General features: G+C 43.9%; 2 protein-coding genes and 1 pseudogene across 3 annotated transcripts in view; 1 reads left to right on the forward strand and 2 right to left on the reverse strand.

Moving 5' to 3' along the window:
• LOC147336505 (uncharacterized) overlaps nucleotides 1–21,791 on the forward strand; it is a 462,456-nt gene that overhangs the window by 230,205 nt on the left and 210,460 nt on the right. The gene's annotated exons all lie outside the window — the stretch shown is intronic.
• Nucleotides 944–21,791, reverse strand: part of LOC147336513 (NACHT, LRR and PYD domains-containing protein 12-like) — an 81,786-nt pseudogene continuing 60,938 nt past the window's right edge. The window contains exons 5-8 of the transcript XR_015128286.1: nucleotides 9,479–9,652; nucleotides 7,536–7,733; nucleotides 2,234–2,410; nucleotides 944–1,078 (exon numbers count right to left, since the gene is read on the reverse strand). The product of XR_015128286.1 is annotated as an NACHT, LRR and PYD domains-containing protein 12-like (transcript). The remainder of the gene's footprint in view (nucleotides 1,079–2,233; nucleotides 2,411–7,535; nucleotides 7,734–9,478; nucleotides 9,653–21,791) is intronic.
• On the reverse strand, nucleotides 10,397–12,900 carry LOC147336514 (protein NLRC3-like). The gene is made up of 2 exons (XM_086285468.1): nucleotides 11,163–12,900; nucleotides 10,397–10,460 (listed from the first exon to the last, which is right to left on the reverse strand). Exons 1-2 carry the CDS (start codon nucleotides 12,788–12,790, stop codon nucleotides 10,397–10,399), a joined length of 1,692 nt encoding a protein of 563 aa, XP_086141594.1. The 5' UTR covers nucleotides 12,791–12,900.

Consider the following 21,791-nt stretch of genomic DNA (forward strand, 5'->3'; position numbering starts at 1 on the left):
AGTGGAGCTGTTCTCAGAGCAGTTCACTCTGCAGCACTGACAGTCATCTGCACTTCTTCTCATTCCTCTGTCAGTCACTGCTGGATGAAGCTCTCCTCTCCACCTCCCAGTAACATGGCCCAGTCAGAGCGTCTCTACACACAAGCTGCTGCTGCTTCAACCTCTCTGGATCATCAGGACACAGCTGCTCCTCTCTCAGCACACACACCGTCCTGTTTACCATCATCACCTGCAGAGAGAAGAAGGAAGAGCAGAGGAGATAAACGAGTGTTTCCAGAGACTCTTCATCAGCTGTCAGTCAGTGATACAGCACATCCAGTATAAAGAGCAGCAGGGACTTCAGTGCTGGGACTGTACTAGGACTCATTGTTGCTTCACTTTTTCTAATCTTTGGATTTTTATTGAAGTTGCTGACAATGTTTTTCCCTCCTAGTTTGAGTTTGGACTTTCATTCATTAGAAGAACCTTGGTGTGTCCACTCTGAGCTCTGTAGGAACCCCAACAACAAGCCCAACAATCCAGATGGACGGTTCCAGCTGTTAACTGGAGGAATTCCATCCAAACATCTGCTCTCACTAAATTCTTCCTCACCTACAGACTGTGTTCTTCACTGCTTTAAACTTGGAAATGAATGCAGTCATTGGTCTGCGTGCTGCTTTGTTCAGAGAGATGATTGGCTGTTGACAGTGTTTGATCAGAGCGTGACAGCTGTTACTATGGTGACCATAAAGGTCAGAAACAGGAAGTGTTTGTGTCCAATCCTGAAGCCTGTCACCATTCTCCTCTCACAGCTTCACTGAGAAGCTGCAGCTTTACAGGAAACACTGGATCTTTGTTTTATACTGACTGTGTTTAGTACAATACTGCTGACAGCACCACCCACTCACTCCATCACTCTACTTACACCAGAGTCTCCAGTCTGTAGTCTGGACTCTGCTGAAGATCAGACAGCTGCTTCACATCTGGATCCTTCAGGTTGTTTCCCCACAGCTCCAGCTGTCTCAGATGGGAGGGGTTGGACTTCAGTGCTGCTGCTAGATAATCACAGCTGATCTCTGACAAGCCACAGACACTCAATCTGTATAAAGAATGAAAGATGTAAGTTTATTAGACAAAGTGTGAGCTTGAAATCATTCAGTGTTTCATCATCTGTTCAGAGCTGAAGAAGGTTCAGAATGTAGAAGTTTAGAAAATGGAAACTCCAAACAGCTGAAGCCAACAGGAAGCAGCTTCAAACAGGAAACTGTGCAGAGTTTCAGACTATATTTCCTGATGCAGCCAGTTGGATTTTGGAGATTTGAATCTCTGTTCTGTGACTAAGTCCTTGAATCATTTCTTCCAGCTGGTCCAACAAGACAGCCTAAGTATTGGACATGTGTTGTGGCTCCATTAGGGGAGCTTCTAAATGTGATGTGATGGCCCCTCTGGGTCTGTCAGGTCACAGGACTGAAGAGAGCTCAAACTGGGCACACAGTTGTTCCAGTCTGGACCAAAGACTCTATACTGGGACTGAGGGACTGCTTTGACTGCACCCACTAGGACTTTTTAAAGGCTTCTGTTTGCACTTTTTCACATACAAATTACAACCTTTAATAGAAACCTATTGGTCAGCATCTTATTAGCCTGCTGTTAGCTTCATTCCACAGAAAACTGAGAGAAACTAACAGAGTTGATAAAGAATAAAGAGAAATGTGCTGATTTAAAGCCTTTGAAGTGCTTCAGATGATCTCTGTCCACTTCTGTCCACTCATTCATTCATGTAAGCTTTCTAATGCAGCTTTGATCTTCACAGTCTGCTTCATGAAACTCATTCTAACCCTGAATGTCAGAGTGTTCCTCCTTCTCTTTCCCATCATTCATGCTGGCAGTGGAGGAGATTTGGATGTTGGACTGTGTTTTGGATGATGTGTGTATGTTTGTGTTGGACTGCTGTCTGTAAAGCAAACACACATTTTGCTTTGGATTTCAGTGTCAGAAAGACTTTAAGGTGGAATGAAGGGTTGGAGAGTTTCACAGTGAATTATCCAGTGGAGGATTTTTCTTCTTCTTTGAAGGTTTGAAATGTGAACATTGTTCTGCTGCTGTCAATGGACTAAACCAGAGAAGAAAACAGACTTCACCATGAAGATCCTCAGTGTGGATCAGTATAATATCAGCCTGATGTCTGCAGTTTAGTGTCAGCACAACTTTCACATCATATTCATATCAGCACAACTAAAACATGCTGACTGACCTCAGAGTTTCAAGTCCACACCCTGGACTCTCCAGGAAACCACACAGATGCTTCACTCCTGAATCCTGCAGCTTGTTGTTGCAGCTCAGCTCCAGCTCTCTCAGATGGGAGGGGTTGGACTTCAGTGCTGCTGCCAGATAATCACAGCTGATCTCTGACAAACCACAGCTCACCAATCTGTATAAAGAATGAAAGATGTAAGTTTATTAGACAAAGTGTGAGCTTGAAATCATTCAGTGTTTCATCATCTGTTCAGAGCTGAAGAAGGTTCAGAATGTAGAAGTTTAGAAAATGGAAACTCCAAACAGCTGAAGCCAACAGGAAGCAGCTTCAAACAAACACAACAAGAGAAAAAACTCTGAATGTTTCACATTAAAGTCGTACATTTATCATAAAAACAGGACAAAGACTTGAAAAAGTCGTGTTTTTCCTTCCAGGAACCACAAGGCTTCACTTTTAAAGGTGAAGTGTGAAAGAAATGGACATATTTGAAGTCCAACACCTTTTTCCAGTCACATTATTAAAGCAGACAAACTACAAGCTCATTTTCATTCCAACAAGTCATCTTCTGACCTGGACTAACAACACTGGTCTCTATGGCTGTATCCCAATTCAGGGTCTGCAGCCTTAAAGTACGCATTTCAAGGCCGATTACGTCACAGCGGCGTGCTGAAGGCTGTCCCAATTCAAAGGCTGCTCGAAATGCGGCCCTGAAATGCGTCCTTCATTTCCCTGAATTTCAAGGCTGTGTCAGTGTAGACTTCGTGGCCCAACATATCCCAGAATTCATAGCGCGGTGGTGGGTGTGGATAATAACGGCGGATGAGGGGCACCCGAAGAGTAAACTTTAAGTAAGTACTGAATATTATGTCACTTATTTATGTGTAAATGTTTAATAACGAAGAACATTAAAACATTACTGTTGGCCACATGTTGGCAAAGTTATGTGACATTTGTACTAACTTGGTTTTAAAGCCTTTACTTTAAAATATACGCCGTTCAATAGCTGAGCTTAATCTTACAGAGAATGATCAAACCTCAGGTAGAAGCAAACAAAAAAATGAACAAAAGATTTTCTCCTTCATTTCTGTCAAACAAAGCTGTATGACACGTTTCCAGCTGTTAGTATCATGGTTGCTAGGCAACCTGGGCAGCGCAACGGAGGCTAGACCGTCCCATTTCACAAGCCTCGCACTTCCGGCCTTAGCGGTCTTTGAGTACGCGGCCCTTGAGGATCGGTGAGGCTGCGTACTTTAAGGCTGCAGATCCTGAATTGGGATACAGCCCATGTGCAGCTGGCTGTGAGACCAGTGCTCAGGGAGCGTCTACAAAGTGCAACACTGAAAGAACATCACACACTCATTTGCTTCCAGCACTTTCACACAAACATCTACTGTCATTATTGTCACCAAACTCTGTGGATCCTTTATTGCAAATTAAAATGGGATCAAATGGTCAGAAAAAAGAGGGTTATGAGGAAATATGATGAAATGTTTTTTATCAGTTTCTATCAGTTTTATTTGTCATATGCAAGTTAGCACAGGGTCAACATTGCAATGGAATGTGTTTGACGAGCTGCAGTCACTCAGCAGCATGATACAGTAAGAGAAAATATAATAAAATAAAATAAAATAATACAGAAAATAGAAAAATAGTGAGGAGCAAATATTAGAGAGACATGATAAAAGAGAAAAGATGACTAAATATATATATGTATCTATAAATATAAATATATGTACACTAGTGATTAAATAAGAAAATCTTGAAAAGAAATATGACAGGAGGGCAGATGGGATATTGCACAGGAATGAGCAGCAGAAAATCACAGTATTGCACTTTTAAATATAAATATCAATAACAATAAAGTGGAGTGACCAGTGCAGATTAAACAGAGTACTTGTGAAGCTGCAGGGTAGCTTCTGAGTGCTGTGTTGTGTGTGTTTAAGTGTTGTGGTTGAGGTGTCGAATGGCTTGGTGGTAAAAACTGTTTTTGAGTCTTGTAGTCCGAGCAGACAGGCTCCTGTAACATCTGCCAGATGGTAACAAGGAGAACAGCTGATATGCTGGGTGGCTGTGGTCCTTGATGATGCTGTGTGCTTTACGGAGGCATCGCTGGAGATAAATGTCCTGAATGGCAGGAAGCCTCGTGCCAGTGATGTGCTCTGCTGCCTTCACCACCCTCTGTAGTGATTTACGGCTGCTGGCAGAGCAGCTTCCGTACCAAACTGTGATGCAGCTCGTCAGCAAGCTCTCAATTACACACCTGTAAAAATTTGAGGTGATGTTGGCATTCATGCTAAACTTCCTCAGCCTCCTCAGGAAGTAAAGCCGCTGGCGAGCTTTCCTGATAGCAGTGTCTGTGTGAAGGGTCCAGGAGAAGTCCTCAGTGATGTTGACTCCAAGGAATTTGAAACTGCTGACCCTTTCGACCTTGACACCGTTGATGTGGATGGGCTGGTGCTCTCTGACTGGTCGTTTCCGGTAGTCCACTATCATCTCTCTAGTTTTGCTGATGTTGAGAGTCAGGTTATTTTCCAGGCACCACTCGTACAGTGCCATCACCTCATCTCTATAGGCCGTCTCATCGTTGTCTGTGATGAGGCCTATGATGGTTGTGTCATCCGCAAACTTGATGATGATGTTGGACTCTTGTTTAGCAACACAGTCGTGTGTGAACAGGGGATATAGGAGGGGGCTAAGCACACAACCCTGTGGCGTACCTGTGTTTAGGATGAGTGGTGAGGAGGTGTGCTTACCAACTCTCACCACCTGGGGCCTGTTTGTGAGGAAGTTTAGAATCCATCTGCACATCGGTGTTCCCAGCCCAAGGTCGACGAGCTTCGTGGCAAGTTTTGAGGGGATGATGGTGTTAAATGCTGAGCTGTAGTCGATGAAGAGCATCCTTGCATATGTATTCCCTTTCTCCAGGTGAGTGAGGGTGGTGTGCGTTGCCAGGGCGATGGCATCCTCTGTGGCTCTGTTTGTCCGATAGGCAAACTGAAGAGGGTCCAGTGTGTCAGGGAGGGATGAGCAGATGTGACCTTTGACCAGCCGCTCCAGGCACTTCATGATGACGGATGTCAGTGCAACAGGACGGTAGTCATTCAGACAGGAGATCACTGATTTTTTGGGAACGGGAATGATGGTGGATGCTTTGAGGGACGTGGGGACCACTGACTGCCTCAGGGAGAGGTTGAAGATGTTGGTGAACACCTCTGCCAGCTCGTCTGCACACACTCCGAGTAGCCGGACTGGGATGCCGTCTGGTCCTGGAGCTTTGTGAGGATTTACCTTTTTAAAGGTCCATCTCACAGCTTCTGTTTTCAGAGTTAGAGTTGCAGCCTCACTGTCCTCCTGAGGGTAGAGGATCTGCTCTCTGTTGTCTAAACGAGCATAGAAGTTGTTAAGCTCGTCTGCAAGAGATGCAGTGGGCTGAACACTGACTGTGTTGACCTTCTTGTAGTCAGTGATGCAGCACAGTCCATTCCACAGTCGCCTGGTGTCAAAGCTGTGGTAGCTGGACTCCATTTTGTCCTTGTAGTCCTTTCTGGCCTTTTTTATGGACTTTCGGAGGTCATACCCGGCTGCTTTATATGCATCAGCATCCCCGGAGTTAAAGGCAGAGGTCCGCACTTTTAGCTTGGAGCGGACGTCTTTATTTACCCAGGGTTTCTGATTTGGATATATGCGAACAGTGGTTTTTGTGATGGTATCATCCATGCACTTTCCAATATATCCAATGACAGAGTCTGTGAGTTCAAATGTTGTGTGTTAGCAGCAAGTTATTGAATCATTTTCCTCAGAAACCAAAAAAAAAATGATTGACAAACATGTTTTTACAAACTCAGTGTTGGACTTGGATCAGCAGGATAAGCTGATGTTTAAAGGCATTTGAGTCTCGCTGTATGAGAGTCCAGTTATTACTCAATATTTATGGATGATGTTCTTTCAGTGTTGCACTTTGTAGACGCTCCCTGAGCCTCACAGCCAGCTGCACATGGATCAGCTGACATTACCCAGCATTAGAGGCGGGTGTAAAAAAAATGGATTTTCCTATTTAAATGGTTTTAATTTGAATAAAGCGATGTTGATTCATTCAATCCTGAATCGATTTTTAATATAAATGTATTTTGCCAGAATCTCAGGTTAAAGCTCCCAAAAGTATTTCAACAACAAGCAAACAGATAAAACAGTAAATGAGAGCAGCTAAACACACAAAGATGGAAACACAGAGCGTGGATCGTTCACTCGACGGCACGTACACGGACACGCCGTCGGGGCTGAAAGTGGACAGCTCACAGATCCTGAAGCTGCAGGTTTCATCTGTCTCCAACCAAAACTGAGTGAACCAGCAGCAGAAGAAGATCCAAACTACGCTTTACGTTTGATGAACATCGTCATGAATTCTCTCTGACTTTGACGTTTACTTCCTGCACAGCTCTCTCTCTCTCAGTGTACTTCAAGAACAGTTTACCTTCAAAAATCTGTTTCCTGCATTATTCACTGCTTATTACGCACCAGTCTGCTGTTGTGTTCACTGCTGTCGGCCTCCCAAAACAAAGCCTCATTTCTGCTGTTCAATACTGAAGAAATTTAAACCTTTTAAAATGATGAAAGATTACAAACTCTCAGCTGTGTCTGTAATCAAACCTCTGTAACTTTGCTTCCCTGCAGCAGCATCAGCTCATGTTCACACACATGTTGATTCATGGTTTGCTTCAGTTTTTGATGGACTGCAGAATATTTTGAAGGTTATCTGCTATAAAAAGCCAGAACAGGAAAATCTGCTTCATGTGTTTCTGTTTGATCCTCAGTGGCTTTGACACAAAGGCCTCTGCTGTGATGATCACACCTCTGATCAAGTCTCACAGTGTCAGCTTTGTTTTTATACATATGGATATGTGCTGATAAATGATCAGAATTACAATATTTCCCATTGTCTGCTGTGTGCCGTGACCTTTGACCTGCTAAAGACAGTCAGCTGTGGATTATTCATTGTTGTGTCTGATACTTAGGACTGTGAGGAAGAACACTACACAGTTAATCAGGGTCCCCTCTCTCTGAATCAGGAAAGGTGGGCAGGCTGTGTGTGGGCCGCGGGCCATACGTTGAGTCTCACTGTTTGAAATGTGAACATTGTTCTGCTGCAGTCAATGGACTAAACCAGAGAAGAAGAAAACAGACTTTACCATGAAGATCCTCAGTGTGGATCAGTATAATATCAGCCTGATGTCTGCAGTTTAGTGTCAGCACAACTTTCACATCATATTCATCTCAGCACAACTAAAACATGCTGACTGACCTCAGAGTTTCAAGTCCACATCCTGGACTCTCCAGGAAACCACACAGATGCTTCACTCCTGAATCCTGCAGCTTTTTCTTGTTAGTCAACCACCAGGAGTCATTACTTAGGTCCAGCTCTCTCAGATGGGAGGGGTTGGACTTCAGTGCTGCTGCCAGATAATCACAGCTGATCTCTGACAAACCACAGCCGCTCAATCTGTATAAAGAATGAAAGATGAAAGTTTATTATACAAAGTGTGAGCTTGAAATCATTCAGTGTTTCATCATCTGTTCAGAGCTGAAGAAGGTTCAGAATGTAGAAGTTTAGAAAATGGAAACTCCAAACAGCTGAAGCCAACAGGAAGCATCTTCAAACAAACACAACAAGAGAAAAAACTCTGAATGTTTCACATTAAAGTCATACATTTCTCATAAAAACAGGACAAAGACTTGAAAAAGTCGTGTTTTTTCCTTCCAGGAACCACAAGGCTTCACTTTTAAAGGTGAAGTGTGAAAGAAATGGACATATTTGAAGTCCAACACCTTTTTCCAGTCACATTATTAAAGCAGACAAACTACAAGCTCATTTTCATTCCAACAAGTCATCTTCTGACCTGGACTAACAACACTGGTCTCTATGTGCAGCTGGCTGTGAGACCAGTGCTCAGGGACCGTCTACAAAGTGCAACACTGAAAGAACATCACACACTCATTTGCTTCCATCATCCAACCTGAAGAGGAAACAGAGACGGCTCCCCTTCAAAGTAAAAGCTGCTCCTTTTGGACTCAGTATCAAAGAAAGTCTACAGTATAACATAGAAAAGACAGAACAAAGTTTTGGTTGTTTTTAAATTGTGCAGAAATGAAACTACACTAAGCTCAATTATGTGACAGACATTTCATCCCATGTCAGTTTGGCCTCATCCTGGGCCGGATTATCCAGCACACACTCTGACCACAGGCCCAGGGGCCACGCACAGCTGGGCTCCATCCAAGAGACAGCAAACAAACCAACACAATAATAAAAAGCACCATGTGATCTTCTTACATCTTCAAGACAAACATAGTAAAAACATGAGCATATTTGTTTCCTGATAAAATGATGTGACAGGTAGAACAGAGTAAAGTGGTGGTGTTACAGCCTTTCTCCCCTCTGCTGCCGAGGCTGTTAGTCTCTCCCAAACTCAGCTACAGGACTTCCAAATGAATGAAAGCAGCAGAAGTGGCTTTACAAATGAAAGAGGAAGAGGAGAAGAAGAGGAGAGGGAGGCCACCCTGACCATCACTCCAGCTGAAAACATCACACTTCCATTAAAGTTGGTGAGAAAATGTTGAGCAGGATGAGCTGCTGGCTAATCTGGAGGCTGTAGCAGCAGCTCACAGTCACCATGGATTTCCACTCATGAAAAAGCTCTGGCTGCTTCATTTCTCATCTCATATCAGAGACTTTAATGCTTCACTGAAGCTGTACTGTGATGCTTCCATATTCCAGTGAGGCCTCCATAATGATTTCAGCTGTTCTGTACACACACTGTGTGCCCTGTATGGCTCAAAGTCTCTGCAGCCTGTTTTTATCTGCTATCATCAGATCTTCATCATCCTCATTCACATCCCTTACACACTCTACAGCCTCATCAGTACTGACTTCATCTTCACTGACTGATGGAGCACAACATGAACCTGTGGAGGCTGAAACACTGTCCTGTCAAACATCTCCCCGTCACCACTCCACTTCTGTCAGCCTTTAAATGAACCCTGCTCAAGTCTGTCACTTCTGTTTGGAGCCAAAAGGAAAAACTGCTGTTCAGTCGTTTGGAAAGACAACATTTCTGAAAGCACTCAAACTTCTTCACATTTGTCTTCAGACACATCCTGAACATGTAGGAACTAAAGAAAGTTTCAAACATCAATCAAAGACCTGAAATATAGAAAAACAACAACAGCCGCAGTCAGTGAACTCACCTCAGAGTCTCCAGTCGACAGTTTGGACTCTCCAGTCCAGCACACAGAAGCTTCATCCCTGAATCCTGCAGCTTGCTCCAACTCATATCCAGCTCGTTCAGATGAGAGGGGTTGGACTTCAGAGCTGAGGCCACAACTTCACAGTGAGACTCTGAGAGTCGACACTGAGTCAGTCTGTGATGATAGAAAATATAAAATGTGTTATTATAAAAGCAGAAAATCTGCATTATAAACACAGACTGAATGTATATGAAGACAAAACAGAGTGAGGTCATAATCTGATGAATCTGCTCTTCACATCTGTGCTTCAGCTCCTCTTACTGTGTTTGACATGACACAACGATTGAGTCTCTCTCAGACCTGCAGACTTTTAATGAGAATCTTTGTTTGGCTTTAATCTGCAGATGAAGGAGGAAGATGGTGTCACATTTAGGCTTCCATAATGTCCACAGTCTGTCACTGAGATCTGATCCAGAGTCAGAGTGAAGACACACATTTGGACTGTTTCCTGTTTTGACTCCAGAACATTTTGAATGAGTTCAGCTCAGTGAAGAGTTCCAGCTGAAAAGATGATCTCTGTTTGCTACCTGCTGTCAGGTACGACTGTTCACGTCCACACGCAGGAAAAACCTGCTGACTGTTACCAAACGGAGCAGAAATCTCATCACTGGACAATAATGATGAATGAACTCAGAGCTGCTGATATCAGATCTGATTTCAGGGGAGCTAAACACAGAAATGATTGGCTCATTTGAGCTTTCTGAGCCATTATCTGCTGGTGTGTCGCTAGTTGGCAGAAAATGATTTGTATTCCTGTTCAGGGCTTCAGTGTTTATGAGTCCAGATCCAGGTGACAGCAAGTCAAAATGATGTTACCTGTCTGTGTCCAGCAGCAGCCTGTATTCACTTTGAATATTGTTATAACCTGACATGGATCAGTTTGTCTTTGATTGGTTTGTAAATGTCACTGTTTCCATTGGACCTGAGTGACGTACAAAGACAGAGAGGGAGAGAAAGGAGAGAGAGGATGGAGACAGCAAAGAGAGAGCAAACACAAACAGGTGAGAGTGGACAGGTGACCAAGGTCAGCAACCAATCAGAGAGCTTCTGTTTGACCCACAGTCACTGATGATGACTGCACATAACCAAGCAGTGTGTTACTCTGATATCAAATATGGATCCTGCTCTTATAATAATGATCATCAGATGATATTATTGTGTTATTTTGTAGCTGAATACGATGTTTGTGTGATTATCAGTGAAAGAAGCAGTGAGGAGGATGGAGAGAGAGAGAGGACAGAGGGTGAAGTTAGAAACACTAAAAGGATTTTTCATGGATTTCATGGATGATTTGAGTGATTTCCAGCAGGACACTTAAACATGTCAGTGGACGTCCTAAAGAACATATTCACTGATATGAAACGTGTCATTGAACAGGATTAATATCAGTGGAAACATGGTGGAAACAGCTGTGACTGCATGGATGTGACACACTTCAAATCTGTTCTCCACTCTTGGATTTGGGATCCATGGAGCTGCTGCTGAGTCTGTACAATAAAGGAATGGTGTGGAAGGTTGCAGCGTACGGACACAAACACTTTGTGGTTACAATCTGATTTTATTTTCAACATTAAACTACTAACCTACACTGATCAATGATGTTAGTGATCACATCTGGACTCACCCAGCCTTTCTGCAGTTCCTCACAGCTGGAATCAGTCTCTGTCGTCCCCGCTCTGATGTTTTGTACTTCAGCAGGTCCAACTCATCCAGAACCTCCTCTGACATCTGCAGCATGAAGGCCAGAGCTGAGCACTGGATCTCAGAGAGTTCCTTCTCTGATCTGTTCTCTGACTTCAGGAACTCTTGGATCTCCTGAAATAATGAGAGGTGGTTCATCTCCATCAGACAGTGGAAGATGTTGATGCTTCTGTCAGGAGAGATTTTATCACTGTTCATCTCCTTCAGGTTGTTGATGACTCTCTGGATGGTTCCTGGACTGATCTCTGTCTGACCCAGCAGACCTACTAAGAGTCTCTGGTTGGACTCCAGACAGAGGCCATGAAGGAAGCGAACAAACAGGTCCAGGTGGCCATTTTTACTCTGGAGGGATTTCTCCATGACTCTCCTGAGAAATACATCAAGTGATTGGAGATCTTTGTTATCAAAAAGACTGAAAATCATCTTGATTAAAGATTCTGATTTTAGAAACATCTTCAGCACCTCTGTCTTCCTGTTGGTGTGACAGTGGAACTTGTAGACTGCAGCCAGAAACTCCTGAATGCTCAGATGAACAAAGCTGTAGACTGGTTTCTGGAAGATCACACACTCTCTTTTGAAGATCTCTGTACAAACTCCTGAGTACACCGAGGCCTCTGTCACATCCAGACCACACTGCTCCAGGTCTTCTTGGTAGTACATGATGTTTCCTTTCTCCAGATGTTCAAACGCCAGCCTCCCCAGCTTCAGAAGAACTTCCCTGTCAGCCTCCGTCAGCTCCTGTGGACTCGTCTCACGTCCCTCATGGTACTTGTTCTTCTTCCTCTTTGTCTGAAGCAGCAGGAAGTGTGAGTACATGTCAGTCAGGGTCTTGGGCAGCTCTCCTCTCTGCTCTGTAGTCAACATGTGCTCCAGAACTGTAGCAGTGATCCAGCAGAAGACTGGGATACTACACATGATATGGAGGCTCCTGGATGTCTTCATGTGGGAGATGATTCTGCTGGACAGCTCTTCATCACTGAATCTCCTCCTGAAGTAATCCTCCTTCTGGGCGTCAGTGAAGCCTCGTACTTCTGTTAGCCTGTCAACACATGTAGGAGGGATCTGATTGGCTGCTGCGGGTCGGGAAGTTATCCAGACAAGAGCCGAGAGAAGCAGATTTCCCTGGATGAGGTTTGTCAGCAGCTGGCTGACTGATGACTTCTGTGTGACATCAGACAGCAGCTTCCTGTTGGTGAAATCCAATGAAAGTCTGCTTTCATCCAGGCCGTCAAAGATGAACAAAAGCTGAGAGACAGCCAGCTTCTCTGCTGTAACCTTCTGTAATGTTGGATGGAAAACATGGAGCAGCTCCAGAAGACTGTACTGCTCATCTCTGATCAGGTTCAGCTCCCTGAATGAAAGCAGAACCACCACACTGACATGTTGGTTCTCCAAGCCCTCTGCCCAGTCCAGAGTGAACTTCTGCACTGAGAAGGTTTTTCCAACACCAGCCACGCCGTTGGTCAGAACCACTCTGATGGGTCTCTGTTGGTCAGGTGAGGCTTTAAAGATGTCCTGGCACCTGATTGGAGCGTCATGGAGGGCGTCCATCTTGGAAGCTGTCTCCAGCTGCCTCACCTCATGTTGGGTATGAACCTCTTCACTCTGTCCCTCTGTGATGTAGAGGTCAGTGTAGATCCTGTTGAGGAGGGTTCTACTTCCTGTTTCCTCACTTCCTTCAGTCACACGTTCACATCTCCTCCTCAGGCTGATCTTATGTTCATCTAAAACCTCCTGCAGACCAACATCTGCTGAAAGAAAGAAAAACAATGAGACTAAAGAGAAAGAAAACTCTTCAATGTCTGAACAACACAAGAAGTCCAGTTTTCAGAAATGAGTCCATCAGCAGACAGATGTTCAGTCTTACTTTGTACACAGCTGCTCTGACTGACTGTCTGCAGTCCAGCTCTGCTTCTGGATCTTTCTCCACACTGTGCAGAAGCTCTGATGGTGACACAGAAAAGTCACAGTGGAGATACTTCTGTCCACCTTTGATTAGACTCATTATAAAAAGGAAAACAAAGTTTGAACACAGTCATGTTTCCAGTTCACTGACTTACATTTATTCCATGGACACTCACTCTAACCTGAACCACAGCTACAACCCAACATTGTTGAGGCCTCATCTCCTCCTTTCCTGACTGTAGAGGTTAAATATGCAACAATCAACAAATAAAAGAATTTGGTTCATTTCAAAGAAACTCACACGGTGACCAAGTAAAGTAACCGTAGTAAAGGAGACAACATCCCGTTGATGGTGGGATTATTTGAAAGATTTGCTTTAGTCACGTCACCAAATGCAGTTGAACCACCCGTGGATCCATGTTTGACCATTCTACCACTCTGAGCTCTGCTTTTGAATCATTTCATTATTATCATCATTCATTTATTCATTCTTTGGAGGGGGGCTATTTCCTAATGCCGCCCTAATAAGCTGATGTTCAAGGGGAAATATAACAGAAACTCTTTCAGTGTTATTCATTAATAAATTAACAGATAAACTGTGAAGAAGAAAAAAACTGAGATTTAAAGGAGAGAGTGAGAAACATGATCATCCATCCTCATAATACATGTTTATCAGTATCTGCTGTGACCATACTGCAGTAATAACTACAAGTCTACATTTCTGTGACTGTTGATCAATCACAGCAGGAATCTGAGCTCATCTCTGCACACAGAGCAGCTTCAACTCTGGGATAAACTGCTCGCTTCACGTCCTTCTCAGCTCACAGACACTCATCCTGATATTTTCCTTTAACATTTGATGGTATAATTCATCTGAGTTTACACTTTATCTGCATGAATACAGAAAAACAGAGCCAAACACCATAAACCATCAGTTTCACCATGTAGAATATATTGTTGTTTCCTTGCTTTTAATTCAGAGAAAAACTCTGATTTGGATTTTCTCTGTTCTCTTTGCCACAGCCCATCCCAGCAGCAGCTGAAGCAGCTGACTGTCACAACACTGAATAACACTTTAAGAGGAACGTCTTGATGCATTCTCAATCATCCAGGAAAGTAAATCTCCAAAAGTGGATTCTGTTCATCTGGACGTAGCATAAGTGTGTCCCAGCTGGACTTTTGTCAAAGCTGGAAAGGCGCCTAAAGAAAGCTCCAGCCGATCCAGGTGAGAAGGACAACCGCTGCCTAAGAGAAAACCTGTAGTGATCCCGTACGTGTCAGGAGTATCGGAGCAGTTGAGATGCATTTTTTCTAAACACCGGGTCTCTGTGGCTTTTAAACCCAAAAACACGCTGCACCAAAAACTGGTCTACCCCAAGGATCGGGTCCCCCGACACAAACAGAGTAACATAGTGTACGCTGTTAAGTGCAGGAGGATTGCCAGGATTTATACATCGGGGAAACCAAACAACCTCTGGCTACAACACAGAAGAGCCACCTCGTCAGGCCAGGACTCTGCAGTCTATTTACACCTACAGGCCAGTGGACACTTTTTCAATGATGAGGATGTAACATCCTGGAGGAACGCTGGTTTGAGGGTGGAGTCAAGTAGGCCATTTAGTGAAAAGGGAAAGACCATCTCTGAAACGAGGAGGGGGCCTAAGGGTACATCTGTCACCATCTTACAATGCTGTGATTGCAGCCATTCCCCAGCTCGCTGTGAATGGTACTCATGACCATTGATCAGTGGTTGTTGATCAATGGTCATGAGAATTTGCATAATTAAGATTAAGGAACTGACCTCCCAGCCCATTGTTCCTTCAGTGGGCTGGTTTCAGTCATTATGTAAATGTACTGTTTATAAGATTGAAACCTGCAGTCAGGTGAGACTGAAGGAGTCACCTGGATGAGAGACGAAACGTTTCTCCCACAAAACGCTACGAACAGATGAACAGAATCAACTTTTGGAGAACGTTGAATCAGTATTTCAGCTTTATGTCTGTCTCCACGTCGGTTGAGTGTGAAGTGCATATGAGAGCATGAGGGTGGGAATGGATGTTTGTGTCTGTGTGTGCCTGTATGTCTGTGTCTATATGTCAGGTTGGGTATCAGACGCCACCTCTCTGGGGACATCTCAGGCCCTCCAAGGTATGGAGGCCTATCTCCCTATATAAAAAATTCAGGAGACTAATTTTCCATGAAGTATATTTGGGAAACATGTACAATTACTTTTTAATTATTCAATAAATAATGTTTGATTAAAACCTAACTATGAATGTGTTTCAGGGAACGCTGAGGATAACTGCATTGCACCTTGTCCCTGTGTATGAGCCCTTAGTGCGCAGGGAGCCACCAGCCACCCGCACAGTGCAGAGATGGTCAGAGGAGAGCGAGGAGGCTCTTAAGGACTGTTTTGAGTCGACTGTGTGGGAGGTGATCTGTGACGACCACGGAGAGGACATCGACGGCCTTACTACATGCATTACTGACTATATTAATTTCTGTGTGGATAACACCGTACCTACCAGGACTGTACGGTGTTTCTCCAACAACAAACCTTGGATTACCCCAGAAATTAAAGCTGTCCTCAAGCAGAAGAGGAGGGCCTTCAAATCCAAAGACAAAGAGGAGTTGAAAAGGGTGCAGAGAGAGTTGAGGGGACTGATAAGGAATGGGAAGGACAGCTACAGGCAGAAGATGGAGAAACAGCTTCAGCAAAACAACGTTGGTGAAGTCTGGAGAGGCCTCAGAACCATCTCGGGCCACAAACAGCAGAACTCTCTGCCTGGGAGGGATGTGAGATGGGCAAATGAACTGAATCATTTCTTCAACAGATTTGATTCAGCCATGAGGCAGTCTGCAACATCGGCTGCAGACTCACCCACCCCCACTGCTGCTGTTCCACCTCTGACACCTCAGACACTTCACACCTCTTCTATTCACCCTGCTCACTCCCCCCCACCCCCAACAACAGCATCCAATACACACTCAACACAAGGCTCCAGCCTGTCTCTCTCAACCACCCAGGTTAGGAGGGAACTGAGGAGGATTAATGGCAAGAAGGCAGCGGGTCCAGATGGCATCAGCTCGAGGGTTGTCAGGTCCTGCGCGGACCAACTGTGTGGGGTGATGGAGCACCTCTTCAACCTGAGCCTGAGGTTGGGAAGAGTCCCACAGCTCTGGAAAACCTCCTGTGTTGTTCCAGTGCCAAAGACTTCACGCCCCAAGGACCTCAACAGCTATAGGCCGGTGGCTCTGACATCCCACCTGATGAAGACCCTGGAGCGGTTGGTCCTGGCTCAGCTTCGGCGCCTAACAAGCTCATCACTGGACCCACTTCAGTTTGCCTACCAGCCTGGCATTGGAGCGGATGATGCCGTTATTCACCTCCTACATCGTTCCCTCGCTCACCTGGAGACCGCTGGAAGCACTGTGAGAATCATGTTCTTTGATTTCTCCAGTGCCTTCAACACCATTCTTCCCTCGGTTCTGAAGGACAAGCTGGAGAACTCTGGAGTGGACCATCACCTCACTACCTGGATTTTGGACTACCTCACCGACCGACCACAGTATGTGAGGACTCAGGGCTGTGTGTCGGACAGGGTCGTCTGCAGTACGGGGGCCCCACAGGGAACGGTTCTGGCTCCGTTCCTCTTCACTATCTACACTGCAGACTTCTCCCACAACTCCACCCAGTGCTTCCTGCAGAAGTTCTCTGATGACTCTGCAATAGTCGGCCTCATCACTGATGGGGAAGACAAGGAGTACAGAGGTCTGACCCAAGACTTTGTGGACTGGTGCCAGCTGAACTACCTCCAGATCAACGCCAGTAAAACCAAGGAACTGGTGGTAGACTTCCGCAGGCACAAGCATTCTCCACTGCAACCACTGAACATCCAGGGTATGGACATTGAGGCTGTGGACAGCTACAGGTACCTTGGTGTTCATCTGAACAATAGACTTAACTGGAATCATAACTCAGACGCCCTCTACAGGAAAGGGCAGAGCAGGCTGTACTTGCTGCGGAGACTCAGGTCGTTTGGAGTGGAGGGCCCACTCCTGAAGACCTTCTATGACTCTGTGGTGGCTTCTGCTATCTTTTATGGTGTGGTCTGCTGGGGCGGCAGCATCTCTGCTGGGGACAGGAAGAGACTGAACAGGGTGATCCGAAGGGCCAGCTCTGTTCTAGGATGCCCTCTGGACCCAGTGGAGGTGGTGAGTGACAGGAGAATGGTGGCTAAGCTGTCATCCCTGTTGGACAACATCTCCCACCCCATGCAGCAGACTGTGACAGCACTGAGCAGCTCCTTCAGTGGGAGACTGCGGCACCCACGGTGTGGGACGGAGAGATTTCGCAGGTCTTTCCTCCCCACTGCTGTCAGCCTCCACAACAAAGACTTTACCTGAACAAACACACAATCCACACATGTGCAATAACACTAAGTGCAATAATCTTTTCTGGCATCGTTGTATTTTTACTCAGTTGTATATAGCATTTGTATTCTATTTTTATCTTATTGTATATTTTTATTCTATTTTATTCTACTGTATATAGTATATTATTTTTATTCTATTCTGTACAGTTGTGTACTGTATTTATTCTTATCGTATTCTAATTTTTGCTTCATAACTTTTGCACTGTCCACTTCCTGCTGTGACAAAACAAATTTCCCACGTGTGGGACTAATAAAGGTTATCTTATCTTATCTTATTGTTTGCTCCATGTTAGATGCTAATGCTGACCGCAGCATGATTGAAATGGTAAAGCAAAACAAAAGAAAAGAAACACATAAGTCTTAGTATCATTACTTGCCAATCATGATAAAAATGTTGACTAATAGTATTCACCAAACAGAATATGAGTGTTTTATTTTTCCTTTCCAGGTGCAGTGTGAATCTTGCCAAAGATGGGCACATTTTGAATGTGAAAAATATAAAGAGAGCAACGAAGAATATAAATGCAAAAAATGTAAGGAAAACACAGAACAACTTCAAATAAAAACAGCTGTCTTTTCCCCTCCATGTGTGTTTGTATTCTTTGTCAACATTAGATGATTGTGTGCAGGAAGCATGTTTTAATAGTGTGATTTGGCCATCTGAACATGTTACCTAAATAAATCCAAGCAGGAAGCATGTTATTAACGTCCTAGCGAAATAACTCAAAGTTTTGAAGTGATTGGGCCATCTGAACATGCTACCTATATAAATCCAAGCAGGAAGCATGTTTTAATAGTGTCATTGGGCCATCTGAACACGCTACCTATACAACGGAGCCATTAACCACGTAAGGTAGCATATTCTGATAAGGTAGCACGGATTGATAGACAAGACCATAAATTTACGCTACGGTAGGATGTTTTGACAGAACACCGGGACAAACTGTGTTCCTTCTCAGCTCAACACGAAATGCGTAATATTTTCTCTGAATACAGAACAATTCAGTTTTTTACGGGACGGTTGGAAACTCTACTAAAATAAAGTTCACTATCAGTAACATCACAGCACCACCCAGCTGTATAGAAACTCCGTCATGCTAGCTAGTAGCAGTACGAGTTATTGTAACTGACTGTAAAAAGTCAGCACAAGGAAAATAAACTCCACCTAAACTTGGTTTATATCTGACCCAGATAGACTGCAGGGCCCTATTTCAAGAAGCCGGTTTAGTGCAAACTCTGAGTAAGTATACCCTGAGTTAACGAAAACTCTGGGTTTTCGGTTTCACAAAGCGAGTTTAGATTAATTCTGACTGAGTTACTATGACACTCCGTGAAGCTCACCTGCTCCCCAGCAGGTTTACTCCAACTAACCCTGACTTTCTCCGCGTCTTTGTCGGAAACCTGACTGTAGGAAGTGTCAGACATGGCGTGCCCCTTCCTTGAAGAGCCAGTAGATGTTGAAGCCCAAATTCTCCGCAGAGCTCTCCGCCGGGAGAGAGTGATTACATTTTACCATTTCCTGATGATTTTCTGTGTGAACGTTACCGTTTTTCAGCACAATCTATAATTTATTTGAATAACATCCTCAGGCCTAATATTGCTCATGTGACACATTGTGGACATTCTCTCAGTTCTGTACATATTATTTGTATTGCATTTTTTTGCAAACGGGAGCTTTCTGTATAATATTGATGACGCTGAGCACGTTTCCAAGGCTACCGTCTGTCGGGCAGTCAGGAATGTTACAGTTGCACTGAAACATCTCCTGCACTCGTTTGTGGTGTTCCCCGGTCACAGACCCACAAGATTCATCAAAGAGGGATTCCACAAAATTGCAGGTATCAGGATGAACAAAACTTAATACATGATGTGGTGATACTTGAACTACTACTTAAATTTTACATTCATTTCCAGGGTTCCCAGGCGTGATTGGCTGTATAGATGTCACTCACATTCCAATCATTGCTCCTTCAGTAAATGAAGGAGACTATGTGAACAGGAAGTCTTTCCACAGCATTAATGTACAGGTACATAGTTCCCTGTAGCATTTCAAACTAACAAATTATTTCATTATAGTAATGGATGCTAATTTGTGTTCTCTGCACTGTGAAGATCATATGTGATGCTGCCAACATTATCACAAATGTGGAAGCCAACTACTCAGCCTCTGTGAGTGGTGGTGGTGGAGGACCCCCACCTGTTTTTCGGGCCTCTGCTTTTTTTCTAGTGGCTATAATGGGTACATTTGAGCATACAGATTAAGCAAATATGTACTTGTAATGTGCTCAGATAATTGCAATAAGTGCTCACAGAAAGAAAATTAATGTAGCCTCTAACTGCAATTGATTTACATCGGACAAACAGACCAAGCACTATGGCTCGTAATACAATTACACCTTACCTGTTTGGACTATATTTTTATATTTCATTTTTACTTTGCAGCTGTGGCTGTGTTACTTTTTTTCCGCAAAATTCCGCATGTTATCGGCATATGCTGCCATCAGAATTTCAGCCTCAAGCGCTGTAAAATACATTGACCGCGCCTTCTTTCCCTCCGTCTCCATGGTGACTTGCTTAATCTGTGCTCCACTACTCCACTAATCAGGGCTTTATGTATCCTCGTGCGCGCGCTTAACTTGGGGTTAAAGCAACTCCGCGTTGATTGAACTAATTGTTATCAGCCTTTCTGAAACCGAATATTCCGAGTTGGACAGTTCGGGGTTACTCAACCCTGAGTATCGTTTTTCACTCTGGGTTTTCTAAACCGGCTTCTTGAAATAGGGCCCAGCAGTAGAAATCAGTCCAATAACAAGGTGTGTAACATCTAGCAGGGTGACAGAAAAACCCAGGGTAACTTCTAAGGACCTCAACGTCTCTCTCACATTGTGTTTTTTAAACATGCTTCCATTTGTCACTTCAGTCTTTACTCTGAAATACAGGAAGAGAAATCATGGCTGAAATAATTTCTCATAAAACCAGGGGTGTGGTCCAACAGTCAGTTTGGTGAGGAAGGTTCCTAACTGAGAAAAGTGACCCAGAAGTATCTGTGTAGCAGCCACAATGAATCAAGATCATGAGCTTTATTAACTGATCAAAGTATCTTCTTTCATCTTCTGTATCATTCAGTTTGCATTGGTAATGCCCATTATTGTAATGCTTTTTTAAGACGAGCAAAACTTTATTTCACTTTGGGTTAGCTGGGATAAGTGATGGATGGAGGGAATTTTACTTCAGCCACAGAAATCCTAAACAGGAAGGAGGAGCAGAGTTACAGTGGATCACTATCCAGCAGGGAAACAAGGTTTATTTCAATTTCTTGGCCATGAGTGAGATTTACTGAGTGGGCAAATTAGGGAGACGACACCATCAGATCCCGAGCCCTCCATGTGTTAATCAAGAGACGGCTGCTGTGCTACATCCATAAATAATGAATAAATTAGGAGCTAAAGCTGAAAGGACAGTTTATTTGTACCATCTTCACGTGAACACATTCAAGAACATCACAGATGAAGAAACATTAAAAACTTCCACACTACATAAAGCAAGAAAAATAGTTTTTCTTTCAGGTGGTTTCAGAAAAACAGAAACATCAAACATCTCCAAGACTCTCTTTGAAAGAACTAAAAACCTTTGTTCTCATGGTCCAATCATGAGTGAACTCCCCGATTAAGCCTTGTGTGCTAAAACATGTCAGAGTTTTAAAGGTTAAACATGAGTTTCCAAAACGTTTTGCTGGAGAACAATGAACTATTTGACTGAGTTTCAATCATTTACAGACGAGCAAAATCAGGACAGAGAAAAAAGGACAAAACTGACTCAGTAAAAAACAGAAAAGAAGATCCCATGTAGATCTGTATTATGTAGAATTTCAGCCCAGCAACCAGTTCAGTTCAACACAAGTTTAAATGATTCTATCTGAACTCTGTGGAGCCTGATCTCAAGCTTTTTGAGTCTGACACAGAAACCAGAGGATCTTTCTGTGTCTTCAGATTCACTGTGATCCAGTGATGGGAGTGATTTCAGCCCTGAGTGATCGCGCTGATGTTTGCACAGAGCAGACAATGAGGTGAATGTTTGGGCACATTGGTAACAGTGAAACAGTTTATTAGTAACGTGGGATCGTTTGTGTGTGGAGTATGAACTGAGATTCCTGAAGCTCTTGTCACACTGGTCACAGCTGTAGTTTCCTTCCATGTGTGAACGTTCATGAA

The sequence above is a fragment of the Aulonocara sp. 'chitande type north' Nkhata Bay genome, linkage group LG3 (assembly GCF_057382095.1).
Source record: "Aulonocara sp. 'chitande type north' Nkhata Bay isolate Kocher_YH1m ecotype deep benthic linkage group LG3, A_spYH_male_GT1.1, whole genome shotgun sequence".
Lineage (NCBI taxonomy): Eukaryota > Metazoa > Chordata > Actinopteri > Cichliformes > Cichlidae > Aulonocara > Aulonocara sp. 'chitande type north' Nkhata Bay.